The 24058-nt window shown below is 46.2% G+C and overlaps 1 protein-coding gene across 2 annotated transcripts in view; it reads right to left on the reverse strand.

Annotated features, from left to right (window-relative positions):
- Positions 1-310: 310 nt before the first annotated feature.
- Positions 311-24058, reverse strand: part of STX6 (syntaxin 6) — a 45126-nt gene continuing 21378 nt past the window's right edge. For both annotated transcript variants that reach the window (XM_084786404.1, XM_084786405.1), the window contains exons 4-8: positions 19472-19534; positions 17106-17231; positions 15533-15639; positions 11319-11413; positions 311-5845 (exon numbers count right to left, since the gene is read on the reverse strand). In XM_084786404.1, the coding sequence (XP_084642530.1) occupies positions 5769-5845; positions 11319-11413; positions 15533-15639; positions 17106-17231; positions 19472-19534 (468 nt within the window). In that variant the 3' untranslated portion in view covers positions 311-5768. The remainder of the gene's footprint in view (positions 5846-11318; positions 11414-15532; positions 15640-17105; positions 17232-19471; positions 19535-24058) is intronic.

The following is a 24058-nucleotide window of genomic DNA, read 5'->3' on the forward strand; positions in this document are numbered from 1 at the left end:
CAACCATTCCCAGCACGTACGTGAGTACTGGAGAATCTGAGCCCAGGTCCTCAAGCCTGCACAGTGAGCGCTCTTGGCCACTAAGCCATCTCCCCAGTCTATGTCATATTAACTAGTACAGAAGGGAAGGAGGAAGAACCTCTATTTATGTGTGAAAAAGACTAAAAACAACAAGAATGGGCTGAGGATGATGTGGCAAGGCACTTACATAGCATGGTGATAGCATTAGCTCAATCCTCCATTAAGGCGGGGGGGGGGGGGGGGGACGGGCAGAGGAGACAAGAGAAGAAAGAAAAACACCAGGACAAAGTTCTGGTCTCTTCATCTCGCTTTAATACTGAACAGAATTCTTTTACACGCTGCAACACAACTTCAAGAGCAGAAGGAAGAAGTAGACTCTAAGGTATAAAAACATCGCTTTTATGGATGGCTAGTTAAGTTTATTTTACACAAGTATGTCTTAGAAGTTTTCAAGTGTGTGATGTGGTCAGATTTTAGGCTTATTATCAAAGCCTGGCTGACTCTTCGAGGACTGTTTCCCTGTAGATGGAGGCCCACAATGCAGCAACAGTGGTCCTCGGTGGCGTGCACTGGAGCCTGGGGTGGGGGTGGTGGGTCTGGCCTCATCTCTGGACCTAATGATCCCACAGAAAATGCATTTCACAAGCGTCTCACTCTTTCCATGCTGTGGGGAAGCGAGACCTGGAAGCCATCCAGGTAAAGTTCTGATAGTGACCCCACAACCACTGCGTACATCCTATTATTTAAAAGTAAAGCCCAGTAAAGCTGTTTATCCTTGGAAAAATATATAAGGGTTCACTCCCCACTATTTTGCCACTTATATATTCTATTTCTGAATTATACCAATTTTTTATTAAAATGAGCCAGGGAAGCTACTTCTGCTTATAAACTCCAATCTGCCATCATCTGCAGCTTAGCTCCGTTGGCCTCTTCCTAGATGGCCCTCCTAGCTGCTAGCATGCTGAGGGCTAAGCCTAGCCTGGGCCAGTTAGGAAAACGTCATCCTGAGCTAAAAGCACTTGCCAAAGCTGAGGTATGACTCACTGGTACCCAATGTGCTGCATAGGCAAGGTCCTGGGTTCAAAAACAGACAAGAACAGAACAAAACAGAAAACCAACTCCAAAGCCTCGGCAGTGGGTGCGTGGCTGCCCTCCCACCCCCACCCCAGACAAGCAGGATGCAGGCACTCTGCATTCCCAGGAAAAAGACAGCTGCTTCTCGTGGGTCAGACCTCAGCTTCAGGGTCACACTTGCTGTTCATAAGTGGATTCTGGCTGAATCTACATTCTGCTGAGCTGGTAAAGAAAAGTCTGATCTTGGTCCCAACCCAGTGCTTATGAAAGCTCAGACGGAGCAGGGGGCACGGTCCAGATAGCTGGTCAGCAATGACGGGTAGTCTTATTCCTAAACAGCCACTGAGGACCAAGTGGCCTTTCAGTAGAAAATTCATAACCATAAGGAAACAAACCGTAAGATACACTTTCTCAGAAAGCTCTGGCTGCAGTTAGCAAACCAGATCCATGAACTGTTCATGTGAAACCCCAGCAGGCATTGCCCGGGCAGCTGGTGCGCTCAGCTGTAAGAGCATTTCTGGATTAAGGTCATATCAGAAGAAAAATAGCACCAACATTGTTAGCTGATGACAGGGACACGTGCACACACACAATCACATGCGTGCACCACATGGGCACACGCTTACGCACACACTCTTCTTCCTTTCGCCCTGCCCTGGCAGCTGACTTGGCAAAGGCTATACCATATGGAGGCCCTCCAAATGCAGCCAGGCTGCAGCCACCTGACCAGGCTTCAGCGTTTGTCCACAGGCAACACAACACGATGAGGAGTTGAGCACAAGTTAGCATAGCTGAGTCCTGTTACCAGCTTCAACAGCCTTGACTTGTCCCAATGGCTAAGTCCTGCAGTGGCTATTCATCTTCTGCAAGGGACAGCGAGTGGCCCTCTGTCTCACTGAGCTGACAGTGATGGCAGAGGCAGCTCTTTCAGAGCTTCGCTCCTGCCCTGGGTTGCAGCCCTGCTGCTCGGGTCACAGGAGCTGTTTCACTCCAAACTCACACTTTTCTGGATTAAAAACCAGACAGCAAAGCTGCCAGTGAGCGTTAATGGAGATAGGTGACCCTGGCATCCATGTTTATATACAACAGGCCAACATCATCTTTCTGTTCTTAAAATATATATATTAGATGAGAACTTGTGGGAGCTGGGTTTCTCCTTCCCCCAGGTGGGTTCTGGGAATTAGAACTGGGTCATCTGGCTTGGCAGCAGGCCCTTCCCATCTCCCCAGTCCCGATGCTACACACTTAAGAGAAAGGCCATTTTCAGGGTAAGCTGGGTTTTGATAGTTGGGAGTTCAGTAAGGGCAGCTGGGCACTTAAGACAGACCACTTCCTATCTCACCAGGCTCTCCCGAAGTGAAGGTCCAGGAAGGATGCTGTGGCTGGGTCTCCAGTGGTCCAGTAAGGCCTCTTGTTGGGGAGTCTTTTCTTCAGGAACTAACTGGGCGCACAGTGAGGGACTGATACATTTGGGAACTCTGATTTTATGTTTTTTCTACTCTTGATAAAGTACACTTTCAGAAAATAAACAAAAACCCATCATTCCTACAAATTTGGGAGGGAGGCTCTACATTGGAGGAGGCAGAGGGAGCTGACAGGTGCTGCGCTCCATATATTGTAACTTGCTTTCCAGGCCATCCACTTCTGGTCCGTTTACAAATTCACTTTGTGGCACAAGGTGAAGCCAAACCGCATCAAGTCCTCCCTGGAGCTTTAGACCTGCAGATGCTGTGAATGCCCCTCTGGTCTCACTCTGTGGGCAGAGAGATTACCAGGAGAAAACCCTTGGCTCCGGCACCTTTACTTACAGAAGGTAAACACTTAACAGAGACAGATTTCTGTTGGAGTCAGACTGGATTTCTCTTCACAGCCCTTCCTCGCACGAGGTGAGAAGGCACGGAAGTTGCCAAGTTGTTGGCTACCAGACCCATCAGTCTGTTTAACTCTGGCTAAAGGCAGAGAATAACAGGCAAGTTACCAAATTTCCCGGCTTCAGCTCTAGTGTGAATTCTGAAATTGAGGAAAGTACAACATGCGTGCCCAGACGTACATGACACTTGCACTTGCCCCACAGGCCAGAGCATGCACAGCACTGTGACTTCCCAGCCCAAACAAAGGCAAGATCAGAAAGGAGGGCTGAGAAGCACAGGTATTTGGGTTTCCAGTTGGATCTGCACTCTGGCAAGTGCTCTCCGTGGAGTGGCCTCTTTCTTGCCCCCAAGCAGTCAGTCGAATGTCCTTCAGTAAACACACTGAGCTCTTTTCGTTAACCAGCATATTCTGCCAATTCTTTAAAAGGGATGAGTGTGAGGCCAAGTGCAAAAGGCGGGCTGGGGGAGAGCACATCTGTAAGAGCCACTCCTAAGCAGTGTGGGGCATCTGGGCTGTTCCTTCCCTATTCTAGGACACATGGTGGAAGGACACTGTCAGCTCTCTGGTCACTGAGGAAGAAAGGTGTGTCCTTGTTCTCTTGGCCCTGCAGTAACTGCCCAGGTGGGTACAACATGGCGGGCCTGGGCTAAACTAGCTGCTGCAGGAGTATGTGCGCTGGGGAGACAGCACCTGCATGTGGCACTGGCTATCCCTCTGCTCACCCGCCACTCAGTTGCAGCCTGTTTCAGGTCTACAACACTGTTCAGCAAATACTGTAAGTCAGTGAGGTCAACAGACCAACTCAAAACAGATCTGAGAAAACTAAGCCCGGGGTCACAGACATCACCCCTGACCCGATGGGGAAATCTTACTAGAGGGGCGGTGCTTCTGACACGCTTCTCCCAGCAGAGAACATAGCTTTACACGGGGTCATTTTAATTCTTGGACTGCTCACGGCTTTGTACTGTGGATGTGGGTTACAGTACTCAGACAAGGCCCACATTGATTTTTAACAAAAGGCTTCTATATTTTAATGCAAATCTAAGGACTACCCATGGTCTAAGTTCACAGAAGACTATTCAAAACCTTAAAACTTCGTGAAATATAAATAACACAGGACCTACATTGAAGCCCTTTGTAATATTCACATTTTCTCCTAATCTGAAAAGAAATAACATCTCTGTATCAAACACCAGAGCTGAATGTAAACGCAGTGCTGACCACCCTTTCGGTTTTACAAGTCTTCTTTTAGCTTCCACCAACAAGTAGATTTCCTTACCTATCATGATCCTAAAGGAGATAAAATATCCTTCTTTTAAAAACTGTTACAAATATTTATTTAAAAGTGCAATTTAAAAGTTAGCTGGGCAAGCACATCATTGGGAATAACAAAACAAAAAAGGGACCCCAAAATCAAAATCCCAAGGAATATGAACAACCCAGGATTTTTTTTTTAAGTTGTCGTGCTAAGGAATGCACAGAAAGGCAAAGCAAGGGAGGTCAAAGGTCAAACTGTCCAGATGCTGCTCTTCCCAGCACAGAAGAGGACTAAGCAGCAGCCTCCACTGTCAAAAGCTGGCTCTGACCTTGCTAGCTACTCTAATACCAGATTACTGATCAGGGATGTTATAAAAACGTTCCACATGTATGTGCACATCTGAGGCATTTAAAAAGTCACCCAAAGTCTGAAGTTTAGTGTCAGCATTTTCAGCTACTTCAACCCAATAAACTGTCAGTGAATTTGGACTGGCTCAGTTATTCAAATGGATGATGACATCACGTAGTCATCAAAGAGAACAGAGCATCGAGTTCTCTTACCCAACCATGCTATTACTCACAGAGTAAGGGACCTGTGGTCCAGAACCAGCCTTTTTGTGTCAGGATAGTTTCTGCTTAAACATAATAAATGTGCTATTCCTCCACCTCACCTCTGAGTGCCATTAAGTAAAAGCACCAGGGGAGAAGGTGGCGTGCTCCACCTAGCTGAGTGTTGCTATGCTGTTCCACACTGCATGGAGGGGCACTCTGAATATGCAAGCTGCACCTCTGGGGATCAGCAGGCCTGGTCTGGCCTCTGGAAATGTCACCAGCCCTTCAATAAACTGGATAACACAAGTGCTGATGCTCTCAACTGCTCCTGTCCACTGAAGGCATTTGTCACCAGCACCCCCAAGACCCAGGGCTTTCACTATTTCCTATTGCTTAACCCTGCCACGAAACACCTGGAAAAGCAATTTAATCTTAGCTCTTACCCAGCAAAATGAAACACTGCATTTCTGTCACGAAGTGTTTCTGAGCCTTCAGTCCTCAGCAACAGCCAGCTCTCAGGGGCTAAGAAACACGACAGCAATGAGAAATGTCCATCCCAGATGCACTCATTCTTGCCAGGTTTCTTTTGCAGGGACAGTGGCACCCATCTAAGCAGGGAAAGGGTCTGAGCAGAAGGAAAGGGCCGCCAGAGACCAGCAGAGTGAGAACAGCGCAACTGGGTCCTCTAGTTCTTCTGGTCCTCTGAGTCCTTCCTTCCTCAAGGAGTGAGGTCCCATAAGGCAAAGCAGTGGCTCGCTGTCCTCAGGAAGGATGGATGGCAGCTGGCGCTTCTGCTGTCCAGCCAGGAGCGTGGACACTTCTTCCTCTTCCAAGCTTGCCCTTCCAGGGTGGGGGGAGAGGGCTGTCTCAGTGGTGGAGTCACAGAGGAAGCGGGGCAGAGGCACAGCTCTGGGAGAGGAATGTAAATGGTGGAGTGCTTGCTTCTCCTCTCTCCTGGGTCCAAGTACAGAAAGGCCTGAGGAGGGCCGTCATCACAGCACTAGGAAGAGGACCAGCACAACCAACAAGATGGCCAAGAGGATGGCTATGGCACACCACTGGCGCCGATCTGGAAGGCAGGACACAGAGATGACCTTCCCAGGATTAGGTACTCCCCTCCCTGAGACACAGGTACTTAGACTTTAGGACAACATCGCTGAAGCAGAGGAGGAACAGAGCGTGCACATGACAGGCAAAGTGGCTCCTGACTCTGCCCAGGCACCAGGCTCCCTATGCTGTTCTGCTGTTCTAGGGGCTGCACTGTAGACATGTCTCCAACTCTGCCATCAAGTGCAGGCTTTGAGTCCCGAGCCGTTAGCTGAGGTCTACAGAGCTTAGCTTTCTGCTGGTGGTTGGTGTGCCAGGGAAAAGGCTGCTGGCACTGGTGTGACAGATCAAAGCCCACCTGCTTTAATCTACCACCAAAGAAATGTACATCAGCACTGCGCATGCTAGTCTCTCAGGGAGATCTGTGAGAGGGTGGAGAGGAGATGAAAACCACTGCTGGTCGTGTCAGGAAATGAACAGCCAAGAAAGCAAGCTCCCATGGCAGAGAATGATTAATTTTGTATCACACCTAGATTACTTAGCTAGTAAGTGTGTTCAGATGATTTACACAGTAGATCTGTAAATGAAAACCTTCAGCCCAACAGTTGGGAACAATCAGCACAGGAGTGAGAGGCTGGGGCTCCTCAGTGTAGATGATGAGAGCAGGGAAGCCCTCTGTGAGACAGACGGGCAGACAGGCCGCAGCCCACACTCCTGAGTCTACAGCAGCTGCCCACAGGGCCCTTGCGAGGGTTGAATAACATCTGTGTCACACGCACAGAGCTTGTGGCACTCACTGAGACACCACCATTATTAGGATGCCTTGGAGAAATGTGGACCACACAAGCGACAGTTCCACTAGCAAGTCCTCCACAAAAGGATGCTGCTAAGAAGCTAGGTATGACGGGAATGCCTGTGAGGTCAGCACTGGGCAGACTCAAATAAGCTTCCTACCAGTTGACAGCCAGCCTGGGCTACACAGTTACCAAATCAGACAGAGCTATGCAAATCCTGTTAAGGAACAAAAAGCAAACAGCAGCGACGGGATGACAGAGTGTGTAGCTGTCTGCTGCACAGGCATGAAATCTGCCTCCCTGAACCCAGGTAAAGCAAAGGCACGGCAGCCACACCTGGAATCCAGTGCTGGTGGGCAGCAGGAACAGGGGGATCACTGGACTTTGCTGGCCAGTCATTCTAGCAAAAATTAAATGTTTTAGGTCTTAAAAAATAAAACTACTAAGGTGGAAAGTGATAGAGGAAGACACTCAAGGCTGACCTCTGGTCCACACGCACAGTCATCACCTAGGAAAACGCAGCTGAGTGGGCAGGAGTGCCCCCACCATAAAGTGTAAAGGTGTGCATAGAGGTGCAGAGTTGTTAAAGGCTATTGGAGAGCCGCGGGTTCCAGCACAGCAAGCTCGCTGGGCATATTGTAGGTGGTTCTGCATTTAGGGACAAAGTTAGCAGAACTCTCCACAGAGCAAATCATGTACTTAATCACCGCCACGGGATCAGAGTCTAAAAGTCACGAACACCAGCAAGCACAGCAAGCACTTTACTGGACCAACACCTTGTCCTGACACCCCAGGAGCTCGCTGTGTCCACCCACTCCTTGTTGTCTGAAGCAGGCGAACGCCAGCGATGGGAAAGCACACATGCTCTTATCTCCAAGATACTGGACTGTAGTTTCCAGTCCAGCATGGAGGGACTGCCCCTTATCCTTCTGTCCTAACAAGAAAAGGGTGAACACAGTGACAAAAACAGCCCTTCTAGACCCTGCAGAGGAGTGAAGCCACAGGGCGGGCTGCTGCCCTGAACAACAGGAAACCTACAGACAAATCGTGGGAAATCACATCTTGGAGTGGCGCCCTTCCCCCACTTCAACCCTGGCAGTGACTGCCACTGGGACCAAGGCTGAGCTGGGAAGCATGAGCTATACCTGGCCAGCTGCTGATCAGAGAGCCCAAGTAGACAACTCTAAGATATAACCTGATAACGCAGTGCTTCTCAGCCTTCCTGATGCTGCGACCCCTTAATACAGCTCCATAAAATTATTTTCATTACTACTTCATAACTGTCATTGTGCTACTGTTATGAATTTTATAAGTATCTGATATGCAGGATAGCTGACATGCATGCCCTTTGTAAAGGGTTCCTTCACCCAGCCCCAAAGGGGTCATGACCCACAGGTTGAGAACCACTGTATTGAAAGGAGCCCAACATTGGTGAGCTTTGCTTCCAAAAGCTCAACCAGCCTGTCAGTGAGCGTGGGAAAGTGGAAACGTCAAGGTGCTAGATATGCCATTTTTTTCTCACTTGATCACTACTCAGTGTACACACGGACCAAAATATCTCTGTAGTTCAAAAATATTTACAAATATTATGTGTTAATTCCAAAAATTAAATTAACCAAGAATTTTTAGGACACTAAAACTCCAATATGACAACATGATGATGGATATGTCATATTTTTGTCAAAATCCATACAATGGGCCTGATATGGTGGCATGCACCTTTAATCCCAGAGCTGGGAGGTAGAGGCAGGCAGATCTCAGTGAGTCCTAGTATAGACAGGGTTATGTAGAGAGACCTTGTCTCAAAAAAAGAAAAGAAGGAAGAAAGCTTATTAATATAAAATTGCAATAATACATCATGGAGACCAGTGCAGAAGCTAACACAGCCCAGGCCAGCACTTTAGAGCCACTTTCCTTTGAAGCGGTTAAGTTGCTTCTGTGAGACGTGAACTAGGCTGCCTTAGGGACCTATTCCCCCAGCACACATCTGAGTACTTCTTGTGTGGCTTCATGCACACAAGGAAGGGGGCCTGGCTAGAGTTTTCTGGTACCAGGCACAGAACCAGAGCTAGCCTGTGCTCCACCACTGGCCTGCACGTCCAGCCGGAAGCAAGCTCGGAACAAGAGGAGGTCCAATGGTAGTTCCTTCCTCAAGGTGTTCCCCGGCTTTCAGGAGAAAGCATGAATCCCAGATCGTTGAAGGAGAAGGGGAACTTGGCATTATTCAAGAGCATTTTTCTCTGGGTAAGAAAAAGCCAAGTTACTGTCTCCCTTGGGTCATTTATAAAAGTGAGTGTGGGGTCTTGGCTCATTTCTTCCCCAAAACGATCAGGCAAGAAGGGATGGGCGGGCCCGGCCCTCAGGAACTACTGGCGTGTGCCCGGAGCTGCTCAACCAAACCCTGACGTTAGAGACTGCCTCGGCGTACAGGTTTGATAACAAAGCAATCAACTTAACCAAAAGTTATGGAAGAGAAAAGGGACAACACAGACTGCCTGGTCAATAAACTGAAGCAGACATCATAGCAGTATTAAAGCTAAGGGTAGCGCACGCTCGCTGTTCTGTTAGCATTCATTTGCTCTCTTCTGTATATAAATATGACCAAATATCTCATGTTCTTTCCCAAACTTCTCTTTCAGGAGAAACAGAATAAAGCAAGAGAAAGCTTCAGTGCCACAGCTACTCTGCAAGACTTCCTACACTACTCACACCCAGAACGCTAGACAACACACACACAGATCCCCTTTGTTCACCCACTTGTCCCTGACAGAGTTGGTGCTAAAGGAGCCACTTGACTGCACGGCTCACATACACGCCAGCCTGGCTTAAACTGGTTACATAACGCTTCCTTACAGCAACCTTTTTTTTTTTTAAGTACAAGGGTTCTGAGGAGACGACTCAGAGTTTGGATCCCCACACTCACGTAAAAGCCATGCATGTTGCATGTGCCTATAACCTCCCCCCAACCCTCCACAGGTTGGGGGAAAGGGAAGGGAGCACTGGTCAGCCAGGCGAGCCAAAATGCTGAGGTTCGGGTTAGTGGGTGACTTAGTCTCAAGAGAATAAGGCTGGGGCTGAAGGGATGGCTCCGCGGTTAGGAGCACTGGCTGCTCTTCCAGAGGATCATGGTTCAGTTCCCAGCACCCATGTGGCAGCTCACAACTGTCCTAACTCCAGTTCCAGGAGACCCAAAACCCTGACACAGACATACATGCAGGCAAAACACCAATGCACATAAAAAATAAACTAAGAGTAATAGTAATAATTGTAGTAGTAAGGCTGAGAGGCTGGTGAGATGGTGGAGTGGGGAAAGTACTTGCTGCCAATCTGACAACCTGAGTTAGATCTCCAGAACCTACATGGTGGAAGAAACCAACTCCCTCAAGTTGTCTTCTGACCGACACACACATGTGCACACAAGCTCACAGATAGATAGATAGATAGATAGATAGATAGATAGATAGATAGGCAGACAGACACAATAAATAGATCAACAGTAAAGTAAAAATGACCTCTGGTCTCCACAGATGCACACACATGCAAGAACACATGTACACACATGTACAGCACACATTCATACATAAAATTTAAATGAAGCAGAGAAGCGTAGGTAGAAGAGTCAAGAACAGAGGAGCCCTTCTCTAGTCACGGGGAAGCAACCCTGAGCTGGTGCCTGCTTCCTGCATATGCATAGCTTCAGGCCAAGAACCTGCTTGAAGCGTAAAAGCATTCGGCCTACAGAAAGGAGTAACTCAGACAGGAGTTTCTTTCTGGTTTAGATATTTACAGAGCACAAATACACTATTATACACCCTTGTATTCTTATTCATTCAGTGCTCACTGTTCTGTGGTGCTTGGCATAGAGCATGGGGCCTCACCCATGCCTGGTTAAGTACTCTGAGTCACACCCACGACCCTCAATTTTTTAGTTAAGAAATGAAGGCCAGACAGTATGCTGTAACTCAGCTAGTCCATGGCATTTGTATTTCAATCTTCCATGTCACATGTACCTGACGAGGACACCACAGGGGAATGAGGTGTCAGGAGATGGGAGGTGTTTTTTAATGAGGGGGCATCCTATGGTCCTAAAGGACTCAAATTATGCAAGAAATGTCTCAGGTCTTCCTTTCACCAGGCAACCCCCTCCAGATAAAGAGGAGATACTGGGTTTTGACTTGAAATATATCATTTCCTGTCTGACAGGGGAGATTTGTGGTAATTAAAAAAAAAAAAAAAGTCATGAGAAAACATCTTCAAACATAGTAACTGACCTGAAAACTTACTTCTTCATCCCCGTCCTGGCCCACACTTGCTAGGACAGCACTCTATAAGGCCGCTATAGTCTGAAGTAGTAGGTATTTTTCTAATGATGAAAGGAAGGTAGTTCAGAGAAAGCAACAACTGGTACATCAACTGCAACCTTAAATAAGCTCCCTAGGGCTGGTGAGCAAAAGTGCCTGCTGCACACATGTGCCATGTAAAGTACACACACACACACACACACACCAGAAGACAAGAGAAACAGGAAAAAGTAAGGAAGGGATTCTGTGCTTGCAAGGCAGCTGGGAAAAGTCTCCAAACTGTGGCCCACAAGCCAAGCCTCTGCATGCTCGTATTCCATTTCTGACCCTAAAGCAGCACAGGCAGGAGACTGTCACAGACAGAGCTAAGTAGAAACTCCCAGGAGTCACGCGTACATACCACTGGTCATGTGAGACACTTTTGCAAGTTTCTTCATCACGTTGTCCAGTCGAGACTGAGTGCTCTCCAGCTCATGAGAGAAATCATCCAGCATGCTGGAGAGGAGAGGAGAGGAGAGTGGGTGGTAAGCGGAGCCTTGCATCTGCCATGTGATTAAGCTGGGCCTGGGCCTCCATTTCAGTAGAGATAATAAGGGACTTCTGGAACTCAGGATTCCACTCTAATACCCCAAACTGTTGAGACAAGTTATGTCTTTTTATAAATTTGGGAGATCTATGCCTTAAAAAAAAGCTAAGTTACATTTGCTTCAGATTAGTCAACACTCCTTACAGGGCCTGGGGTATTCCCATAACCAAGCATGCTTGCATTTCTGCAGAAGAACCCTTGAGAATCACAGCTCCAGTCTGAGGTTTTCTATCACACCAGTCTCCTGCACATTAAATACTTGGATCTGTAGATTTCCGAACTGCAGACGAGGCAGTGTGGCTCTCACTATGCAACACTGCCAGCTTAGGCTCAGTGCCATCAGAGAGCCAGGCTTTGCCACTTGAGCAAGGCACCCCACACAACTCTGAAACTCTTTTGGTACCTGTTAAACAGGGTGATTCTACTAAACCAATTCCTGCCAGGAGCATGTAAGACACAAAAGCACTTTATGTCGGTGTGAGTTAAGGAGTGCACTTTAAATCAGACAGATTCCCCTTGAAAGCACTCCGCCTTATTTATGTTAAAAGCCAGAGACCTGATGTCCCTGATGGGGTTGGATAGGGATGGTGTGTGTGTGTATGTGTGTGTGTGTATGTGTATGTGTATGTGTGTGTGTGTGTGTGTGTGTATGTGTGTGTGTATGTGTGTGTGTATGTGTGTGTGTGTGTGTGTGTGTGTGTGTGTGTGTGAGAGAGAGAGAGAGAGAGAGAGAGAGAGAGAGACAGAGAGAGAGAGAGAGAGAGAGAGAGCGCATCACTGCAGACAAGCTGTGTTTCTCTAGGAACTGGAGACGTCTCTGAAGCTGGGTGGTGGCGCACACCTTTGATCGCAGCACTTGGGAGGCAGAAGCAGGCAGATCACTGTGAGTTCAAGGCCAGCCTGGTTTACAAAGCAACTCCAGACCAGCCAGAGCTGCTGCTTTACAGAGAAACCCTGTCTCAAAAATATGGGGTAGGTTGGGGATGGTGTGTGTGTGTGTGTGTGTGTGTGTGTGTGTGTGTGTGTGTGTGTGTGTGTGTGTGTGTGTGTGTGTGTGTAATACACCATATCTACAGACAGAGCTTTTCTAAGGAGAACTGGAGAACCAGCTCATGAGGCCCCACTGTTTGCTGTCCAACACGCTGCTGGAAGACACAGCAGTGAATACTGTACTTGTATTCTAGCAACCCTTATTTCATAAATCACTACACATTCCAGACTTCAACTTCTGACTAGTTTGAGGCTAAAATTAACACTCCAATTAGTACCACAGCCTTCCTACAAAGGCCTTATTTACTTTGACAGTGTCACTGGCAGCTATAAACTGTTGCTCTGGGTGCAAGCCCACAGAGGACACATGACATACCCTCAGGATGGAGCCACCAAATCCTCATTAAGTTAGCTATCACACTGTACATTGACAACTATAAGTAAATAAGCCTTTGTTCTACACCTGAGTTTTCAAATTAAAACATGCTTAGCTCATCTCAGACCCTGGTAGCACTTTGGTCCTGTGGCTGGCAGGCAGCTCCAGGCCAAGCACTGAAAAGATTGGGAATGAATGCTGGACCATGTGATTTCTACCTCTGCATCCTTCCCACCTCTCTGATATAGTTGTGTCATAATTTGATGAGGTCAATGTTGTGTGTGCTGGGCGTAACTTTTCTTACTAAGGCTAAACAGAGACATTGCTCAAACTTCAGCCAAGTATAGCCACAACCAAGCTTCTGCCCAACAAAGTCACTAATGCCACTTTGCATTTTCTGGCAGCTATGCCTTTTAAAGGGTTTTTTTAATTGAGCCAGGATCTCTCATGTAGTTCAGGCTGGCCTTGAACTTATAAAGATGACTCTTAACTCCTGGCCCAATACTTCTATCCATACCCCCAAGTGTGTGGCCCACCACACCTGGCTAATGCAAGGCTAGAGACTGAATACTAGGTAAGCACCACACCACTGGCCTCTGGAGTTAATTTTTAACTATCTTTTCTCTAGTCTACTATATCCAACATGTAACATAAGATTTATTAATATACTCCTCTGCCCCTTTGCTTCAGACTTGAGCAGTCACTTTCCGCTCAGAGCACATCACAGTTCAGACTGGCCATATCCCGCATGCTCAGTGGCTATTCTACACAGCATATGTAACAGGTCAAGGTCTGTATTTCTTCCCTTTTATTTTCTTCAATACATAAACACCTATGGGGATCTTGCTTAGCTATAATTCTCTTCTGTTCCCATCACTTCAGCTTCTGCTGGTACTGTCTCCACTTCTGAAGGAGCACCTGTGTGTGTGTGTTGTGATGCTACTTTTGTCCTCAGACTGCACTTGCTGGGGCAGCATTATTAGACTGGGATTGGGCCCTAGATCATGTGATTTCCATCCCTGTGTCTTTCCCACATCTCTGATATAGTTATGTCACAATTTGATGAGGTCAATATTCAACATTAGCATTAAGCCGCCTAAGTACCAACTAGTCCCAGCTGAGAGGCCTGCGGTGGAAGTCACATTACCCCACGTTCACTCCCCAGCTTCCTTGGGCCTATTGAACCCATAGCCAGCCACATGCCTGCTTTCCGTCATCGAGACTGGGGCAACTGATGTTCCCTGTTCTATGTTCTCCAGAAGTTTCATATCTTTGCAAAACCCTTTCTGTTCTTGCTGCAGTGACTTTGAAGGGAATGGATACAGACCATCGTCACTCAACATCTTAGACTGGGTGTATCTCAGGTCGTCTCTATTCTCAAGCTGCCTCGCCAACAAATTAGCTAAAGCCCCTTTCCATTTTAGGTGGAAACTCACCCCGTGTGGTTGGGTTCCTGATACTCTAGATTCCCACCTGACATAACCACCTGGCTCCTATCTGGATACCATCTGAAAACCAGCATCTGCTCACATGATCACTCCAAAAACCGTCTCCCTGCCCCCTCTCCACACTGGGAAGGGAAAGTCCTGCCTCCTCGTCACACTGGCAAGGCCCTCCCTGCTGTCCTGACTCTCCATCAGGACTTGTGCTCCCTCTTTCCCCATGCCAGACACTCAGCCCCTTGCTCTGTGCACACCTGCGCCTCTGGCTCCCCACGCGCCTCTTCCCGCCTACACACACAGCTATCGTGTGCACACTCACTTGCTCCCGCTCAGCCACATATCATGTAATCATCCAGGTTTCAGCTGAGCCTCTTTCTTGGGAAAGACAGGGCTCTCCAGCCAGCTGTACCAGCCTACTGCAGTGACAGCGGCTCTCTCCCCAGTGCCACCACGGAACTACTTTCCTTCTTTTGTACAATATGTGGTGTCCCTGGGATGCAGCAAGCAATCTGAATGGTAGGCAGAGCTCACCCTGCTCTCTCCTACATCCCCAAGGACCTCCCCACTGCTTGGTGCAGAACCAAGGGCCCAGAAGCACTGATAATGAGCGTGTGTAATGGTGAACATTAAGACTGGGGCAGAGCTTCTGAAACATCGTGCTAGATGTCCCCCCCACCCAGGAAATGAAAAGTAGAACGGTCTATGGCAGCACTCAAGAAAGCTGTCTTTACTTCTCACACTTTAGACTGCGAAAGACACGTTCTTCTGCAAAAACAACTTTAAAGAGTTATGTTTTGGTTATTTCCTTGTTCTGAGAAGGAATATACTTTTGCTAATGAAGATAAAAATGTTCTTTTGTAATACTATGATTTATGTTCAATGTAGGAGGGTCCTGGGATGACAGCTGAGAGTGCTAACACCACCGTCTCCTGTCTCCCTTCAGGCCTGCCACCTCTTCAGAGGACTGGCTCCAGAGGCTGTGGCCCTATCTTCTTGCCATCTTACCCATGCCTCAAGAATCTGCTCAGAGAAATTTGTGACCGCTTTGCCTAAACCACAGTTGTGAATTGTATCTGGTAGATTTCTTCTTTGGGGAAGTTTCTCTGTTCAACAAAGTAAAAACTGCAGCTTTTCTCCTCTGGAGCCCTGTAATTCGCTGCCAGGCTTTCCGGGCGCCCCTCCCCCAGTGTCACTGCAGATAAGGGCATCTCACTACTCACACTGCCTGTTCCTCCAGCTCCCCTCCGATGCGCTGGGACATGTTCTTCAGCACCCCGATGCTGCCAGAGACCAGCTCCAACTGCTCATCCTGCTGTTCCACAATCAACTGGTGCCAGAGAAACGGAAATAAGCAATTAAAACCCATCTTACCTGGTCCCAAGCCCAGCACTCCAGCAGATGCTAGTTTCTCTGCCAGCTTGGGGCAATTCACATTCAAAAGCAAAGCCCAGAAATCAAAGGACCAGGCCACTGGCTCTGAGGAGCACACTGCTCCGAAGACTGGACTGCCAAAGCTACTGCTCTCCCCTGCTGACCCAACTTGTGAGCAGTCAGAGGGCCCTGATCCACCAAGAGAGATTTACTCTGCTTGGCTGAGGTCCAGAAAGGGAACAGACAGTGGCCGAAAGTACAGAAACATATGATGACTACCACCTCAGGGGTGGTTAGGAAGAGGAAGCCCACTGCCAAAGTCTCTGTCCACAACACAGTGCCACAGCATCGGGGAACAACAGTCTGGCAAATCTCTGGTGTGAGAGGACTGCATAGTCCTTTTTGTCAAGGATGGTAAGTTACCTCAAGGACAGCTGTTGGCTAACAAAGACACACTTTTACTTGTGCTGTGGTTCCCTTACTCTATTAAAAACTTTGCTTCATTGTAACATTTGAGAGCAAAAACTAGTTAAGCCAACATAACATAAATGGAACAAAATAATACAAAGCCTACATATGCACATAAAACACAGTATTTATGAATCAAAGTTTCAGTGGACAGCTGATTCTCATATCCTGATAGTTTAATCATTAGCTTCCTTTTACTACATGGCTAGCCATAAAAGCAACAACACAAACTGGCGTGGGGGCCCAGGCCTACACTCTCAACATACACAAAGCTGAGGCAGAAGGATTTTGAGTTTGAGGCAGCCTGGACTACATAGCATGATCCGGCTCAATAAAATAAAAACAATAAATAAATAAGTAAACACAACAACATGGAGACAATTAAATTTATTTTCCTTCTGTACGTCAGCCTCTATCAAAGCAACTGTTTTTTTTTAATATATTGGGACAAATTAACAACTTTAATGGACTTTGTGCAAGCATCTTTGTTAAAAATAGACAAAAACCCGAATGTACAAATAAGAGGTTGGAGAAGAGGGACTGTTTTGTTTTTTTAATCCTCGGCCTCAGCTGGGGTAGTATACACTTTTAAACGCTGCACCTAGAAGACAGAAGCAGGCGCGGGTCCGTAAGTTGGAGGCCAGCCAGCCAACCACAGATAATTACACAGTGAGAGCCTGTCTCAAAACAACAGCAACAAAACCAAGACCTGCACATATCTTTAGCCCTGTCAGTTTAGATGTCAGCTCTGCCTTTCCTGAGATCTACCAAGTCTGGTTCTTTTGGATACCACATTCTCAAGATATTAAACAGTGTATACGATCATTACACACTGGGCACTCAAGCATAGGACTAGACTGCTTGTCATCAGGTAATAAGCCTGTGGCTAGCAGGGGAATCAAGGGAGGCACCCTCCCTGCTACCCGCTGTCCTCCACCGGCTGCTCTCAGGTACCTGCTGCTGGGCCTGCTGCTCCTCGATGAAATGGGAGTTGGCTAGCTGCAGCTCTCGATCAAGGCGCCCGTAGCGATCCGTCACTCCAGCATTCCACTTCTGGCTGCTGCTGTCTCCTAGCAGTGCCTGTGTGAGCAGGGACAAGCAGTCAGGAGAGACAACCAGGAGCTACCAGGTCCTCAAACCTGGACCAGGCTTTGATGTGGACATGCAGGTTAGTGGCTGGTTGGAGGAACATCAGGAAGGGGCCTCTCTGTCTTCAAGACCTCTGGACCAGCCTCACAGATGGATGCAACTCCTAAGAAAGAGTGGCTGGGGGAGATGAGAGGGAGCAGTGGGGGTGGGCAGGCTAGGGCAGGCTAGCTACTGTTTGGTTAAGTCGTTGCCAGAGGCCCCTGAGTAAAGGCCACCTGGCCACTGGCTAGCTTCTCTGAAGGGTTCAAGGTAGATGAGAAGAGCTGGATGATAGCTCTTCCTAGCTACAGCTCCAAAAAGGAAGAAGAGAGGGCGAGATAAATAAGAAAACAAGAACAAAACAAAACAAAAGCAAACCCAAGCAAGCAAGCAAACAAACAAAAACCAGACATGAAGGAATGAATATTCTACCTCACCAAAAGAAATGTCAAACAAATCAGAACTTGAACTCAAGTTTAAGTTCTAGGTGCCAGCTGCCATTCTTTAAGGAGTTTCTTTTCATTTACATGTGTTAGTGTGTGTGTACACGTGGGTATGTGCATGTGAAGGAAGGCATGGGATCCCCGCAGCTAGGGTTACAGGCATCTGTGAGTGCCTCATATGGATGCTGAAAGCCGATCCGGGTCACAGTCCACTGGAAGAACAGCAGTGCTGGTAACTGCAGGCCTGTCTCCAGCCCAAAAATGAGTTTCTTTCATAAAAAGCATGCAATTTCTTAAAATACTTTCAACAACCAGGCATGGTGGCTCATGCCTGGAATCCCAGCACTCAGAAAGCCAGAGCAGGAAGGTTTTGTTTTTGTTATTCAGTTTCAGGACAACTTGGGCTACTTAGCAGCAAAACCCTTACTTAGACAGCAAACCCCTGTCTCAAAGCAAACAAAACAATTCCCTCCCAAAAAAAAAACCCGATGCTTTGGGGTGGGCGGGGCTCAGGCTGGCTCAGGCCTTTGATTCTTGCACTTGGGAAACGGAGGAAGGTGGATCTCTGTGAGTCCAAGGCCTACTCATTGTGAGTTCTAAGGCAGCCAGGACTATGTAGAAAGACCTTGTCTCAAAAAAACAAAGATTAAAAAAAATAAAATAAAAATTTGAAACATGTTTAAGATTCCTCAAATGTCTATATAAATTTCATTTATTTATTTATTTATGTTTGAGACAGAGTTTCACTATATACCCTGAACTTGTAGCCATCCTAGAGGTACAAGTAAGTAGCTGGCTACATCAAATCCAAACATAACCTTGTCATTATCAAGAGCCTGGAGTCCTCTTAAAAAGACATAAGTAGTCAAGAGTCTTTAGCAGATGCCTGGCACGCAGAGGTGCCAGCAGGACAGCAGAAGGTGCTGTGGGGCTCAGTGGCTAAGAGCGGGGGAACTGAGGAATGCTGGCTAAGGTTTGTCTAAATGTCTGCCATAGGCCATGTGGTAAATACTAGCCTGTGGCACCCCTGAGGTAATGGAACCTTCTAGAAGTATAGCTAGTACCCACAGATCAGTGCACTGGTCAGCCCTCATCAGAGAAGCCTCTTCTTGCAGTAGATGGTGATTAAACTGGACAATGTGCAGAGTCAGATACTTTGGAGCACTCAGCCCTAAGGGGGATCCCTGTATCACACCGCTGCCCTCATGGCACAGGACCTGTGTGGAGGAGGACGTTAAGAGCCAGAGAGAGTGGGCAACTCCGAGGAGATAGCGTTTTTGAGACATAACATGAACTCAAAGGGGCTATGACAGCACAGCACAGACAAGGCCTGCACAGGTTCAAACCAGACAAAACCCCAGCATGGTAAAGAGGAAGTAGGCACAAGGTCCCATCCCAAACAAAAAGTTATTTGCCACTGAATGATGCCAGTTGAATGAAAATCAGTCCAAAAGAGTGACACTGGGCATTCTTCACCACAGTCTAGGACAGGCCACACACTCAGGAGCAGTTCACCAGCATAAAACGGACCACACTTTGGTTTTGTGTGTGCTGGCTTTTGTGTTTGGTTTTGCTTTTTTAAGAGGAAAAGAGGCAGCTGGGGGGAGGTGTGTGTGCACCCCTTTAATCCCAGCAGTGTACACAGGTCGTGTTCTTGATCATATAACCCAGGCATGTTCAGCAATTGCACATTTCAACTACCTAGCAGGCACTTCTTTACTGGACACCTACTTTCTGGTGTTTCCTCACCTGTCTGTTTTTCCTTTCAGCCAGTGCCTGAACAGAGGAAGCTGACATCTGATCCTTCATGTCCTAAGGAGACAGAAAAGGCAGAAAACAAATGAAAATACTCTTAAGGGAAATCATGGCCAGTATTTCCCTTATTAGCAAAATACCCAACTGACTGTCTATCTTTAAGCAAAATGACAGCATTCTTTGGCCTTTACTTTCAATTTTAGACATAAGGAAATAGGAAAGACCTTCCCTTAAAAACAGATAATGCAGACACTAAATTTAAGTTGAAAGAGAAAGGCAACTGCCAGTCAGAAGCTCTCCTGAATTGATGCCATCTGTTTGCAGGTTGAGGGGATACAGGTCCAGAGTGACTGATAACGTCTCAGAATCACACAGCCGACAGATGACAAGGTGAGGGTAACACCGAAGGCCTGTGCACAAGGACTAGCATCCTCTGAAACACATTTAGAGCCTGTTCTTCCTGAAGTACATTTACCATTAATACCAAAACACCTGCGTGTTAGGCTATCTCTGAGCTCTGTTCATTCACAGTACAGACTATTTCTAATGCTGAAGCAAATTTCTAAAGTCCTATCAAAAATAATGTATAGGGAAAAAAATCAGTGGATATACTATGTTAAATGATGTATTTATTTAATAAGACAGACTTCATTAAATATGAGCCACTTTAATTCTTACATTTAACTGTAATGGAAAACCCTGAAAAATATCTAAAATTGTACTGTGCTTGAAATACAATTTTCCTTAAAAAAAAAAAAAAGTCAGGATACTTTTGAAATTTTCTGTTGATAAGTAGACTAATTTTTGTTTTGTTTTGTTTTTCAAGTCAGGGTTTCTTTGTGTAGCCTTGGCTGTCCAGGACTCACTTTGTAGACAAGGCTGGCCTGTAACTCACAGAGATCTGCCTGCCTCTGCCTCCCTGAGTGCTAGGATTAAAGATTTGTACCACCACGCCCAGCTAGGTAGACTAATTTTTATAGATGAAAATCTTAAGACATTCAACTTTTGCTGTTTTAAAGCAAGGTCTTACTCCATAGCCTTGACTGGCATGGAATTCACTATGCAGTTCAGGCTAATCCTAAAACAGAGATCTGCCTGTCTCTGCTCCTCTGTACTGGGATAAAAGGTGTGCAGCATCACACCCAGCCAGGTATCAAGACCCATGACAAGAGAGTGTTAGATCAGGTGTGCCACGGCCTCAAAATTCCAACTAGGGTAAATTCTGAATAGCCACCTTGCTTCAACCTTCAAAGTACCCAATCATTCCCTCAGCAAGTGCGTGCTGACGTCTCCTATGCAGCAAGCATGCAGCAGGTTCTCCGCTCCCACAGAATGCATGGTGACTTACCTGACTCGGAAACACCGGAAGTTACTAAAGTGCACTTCCCCAGCCCATCCTGGCTCTTTATGGCACACCTTAACCAGCCTCTCTGGGGAATCTAAGGCTGAACCTTGAGAATCTCTGCTACATACAAATTCTAGAAATCTCAAAACAAGATGGTCATAATGATAATGTGTCCTGAATTGTAGAATCCCCTATTGATCAACTGAATTAGTTTAAGGTAACACTTATTCAATCCAGAAATTAAATTTATTTAATATACATTACTAACGAGAGTCTGTTTAGCAACTTTATAACAGTCTTTCTAAAATCACCATGAGCAAAATACTTCCACACTGGAACCACCAACATGTACAGAGAAGAACTGGCACCTTAGCCTTCAGATGCTGTGTGTGTGGAGAATGTTCGCTGTCTACAGGTGGGTGGCGGGCGTAGGCAATGACTTGGACAGACCTCCAACCAGCTCCTGAAGTGCTGGGTGAGCCCGGCTGGGCTTTGTGCTTCTAGGTGCTGCTCAAGTGGAGTAGCCCCTGATAAACTCATCAAACTGAATGCTTAGGATAGGTGACTCTTTCTACATTGCTGTATGTCAATAAAGTGTTTTAGAAACTACCAGTGTTCCCATATAACGGATGGGTGGGTAACAGGACAAACTCTTTGGAAATTAATTTTGTTGTTTTGTATTGAACACTTTAAGAATATTCACTGCCCTGACCCCATTAATATCAATTTAACGAAATTAACTAAAACAGATGTGTAAAAAAAAATTCTGCAGAGTCACTTATAATATAAAATTAGAAATAAAGACTGTGTCCAAATGAGGGGTAGAGAACTTATAGTAAAGTCATACACTACAGTGCTATGGCAGACACCGGCTCATCAGGCTTCTTTCTGAAAGCAGACCGTACATAAATGATCACGCAGAGAATGACATACTAGCCTGCTGGTGACCAAATCGAGGCTAGAGGCCTCTTCCCAATTAGCCCAGGAAAAAAATAACCAAGTTCAAGATTTAGCCGAACTTTTTAGCTAGCTGAACTACATGACGCATTTTACTAACATTCTATTTCTCCTATCCATTTGCAACAGCATCTTTCAGGGCCACTGTGGTGTTTAACCCTGACCACTGAATCAGACACTATCATCACGTAAGTATGCAGCCCTGAAAAAGATGATCAGAATTCGCTTCTGTCCAATACAGTGGCCATACAAGCCCTGGTTCCTCATCGCTTCAAACAAGGTCAGTGCATTATTTTAATTAACTAAAACGTAAATTCAGTTACTGGTAAACTCTTTTAAGCATGCTTAGAAAAAAAACTGGGTTTCTAAATCTACTTTTCGATTGCAAGTTTTATAAAGTTTAAATGATAGCTAAGTTATTTTCAATAAAAATTTCAAATTTGAACTGAAAAATTAAACTTTTTAGTATAACAAATTAAAAAACTTTAACCTCTAATATTTCTTAAATTGGTTATATGTTCAAATGATAATCTTTTGTGTATATTAAGTTAAATAAGGCATATTAAACTCATTTCTTTTTTTTTTTAATGTGGCTATGAGACAGAAATGTTCACACTTATTTCAATGGACAGAGCTGTTCTACATATATCCGCATTTATACACACGTATGTTGTTGTCTGAGACAGTTTTCACTATATAGCCCAGGTTGGTCTTGAACTCATGATCTTCCTGCCTCTGCCTCCCAAGTGGTAAGGCCCCAAAATACAAGTCACAATATGCCCTCTTCCCTTTTTCTTTACTCTCCTCTCTCCCTGAGGTGTCTGGGATTTAACTCAGGACAGCTTGCATGCTGGGCACTCTCTGCAATGAAACTCCTCACAGAAAAAACCAACAAAACAAAACAGGTTATCATATTATTTGTTCCTAGTTTGCATTCCTATACCCAGAAACAGACAGAAAATGATTATTTCTTTAAAATATTCAGTGTGCGTGTGTTGTCTGTATGCATGTCTATGCACCATGCACGTGGCTAGTGCCTGTGGAAACCAGAAGGAAGGTGTCAGAGTCCTGGGACTGGAGTTAGAAACAGCTGGGAGTCACCAGGTGGGCGCTGAGCCCCTGCCCTCTGAAAGAACAGCCAGCGCTCTAAACCACTGAGCCCTTTCCCTAGCTCCAGAAACTGGCTGTTTCTAGAGAGTAAATTACAGAATGGAGGGGCATTTTTACCTCACAGGCAGAATTATTTACATTTAAAAACCAGAAAGCGGAGAGTATTCTAACAGTTTGTAAACACACACTAGATTAACAAACAGCAGGGTCCGGCTACACAGCCACAGGAGACTGCAACATGGGGTTGGATCAGGGGTTATTCTGAGTTATAGGTTGCTTTTTTCCTCTTGTAAAAAAGCTACTCTAGTTTTCTTTAATAAAATGCAATAGATGAGCCCAGCGTGGTGGCTCACACCTTTAATCTCAGCACTAGGGAGCCAGAGGCAGGCAGGTTGCTGTGAGTTCAAGGCCAGCCTGGTCTACAAAGTGAGTCTAGGACAGCCAAAGCTACACAGAGAAACGCTGTCTTGAAAAACAAAACAAAACAAAAACAAAAAAAGCAACAGATGAATGAAATATGCTTTTTAATGTCAGATTCTTAAAGTTTGTATTCGATGAGAGGGAGATTGTGTGTGTGTGTGTGTGTGTGTGTGTGTGTGTGTGTGTGTGTGTGCGCGTGCATCCTGTACTTGCTCACTGCTGCAGTGGAGTACAACTTTCATGTGTGGATGGCATTTTATCTGTGTAGGCTAGTCACCAGACACCACACAGCAGATCACCTTCACACTGGGATATGAAAATTTAAGCTGTGTTACTAAACAGTTTTAAACATCTTGTAACAATCTATCATGCCAAAAATATAATTACTCATCCTCTTTCTAACACACGAAGCTTAGGATCAGCAGTTAGTCCCAATAAAACATGATCCATCTGCCAAAAGAACAACAAATGTCCTGGTTATTTACGCTTCTGCTCTCATTTCAACTGTCTCCGAGCTGAATGAGTGAGACACTGCCAATCCCAGCGCTCTCCACTCATGGCCCCTGGCCTAATGTTATCTGTATACTGATGCTTACCTTAGCCTCTTAGGCTGACCAAAGTCATTTCTGCTCTAACTGATGGCAGAAAGCTCTTGGGGTGAAACATACTGTGGATTGTTGGGTGCAGGGTACAGGTGCAGTTCTGATTTCCCTTCCAAAGTTTCAATCAGAGACTGTGAGTAAGCGTCG

The sequence above is a fragment of the Acomys minous genome, assembly GCF_964271855.1.
Source record: "Acomys minous genome assembly, chromosome: 1".
Classification (NCBI taxonomy): Eukaryota; Metazoa; Chordata; class Mammalia; order Rodentia; family Muridae; genus Acomys; species Acomys minous.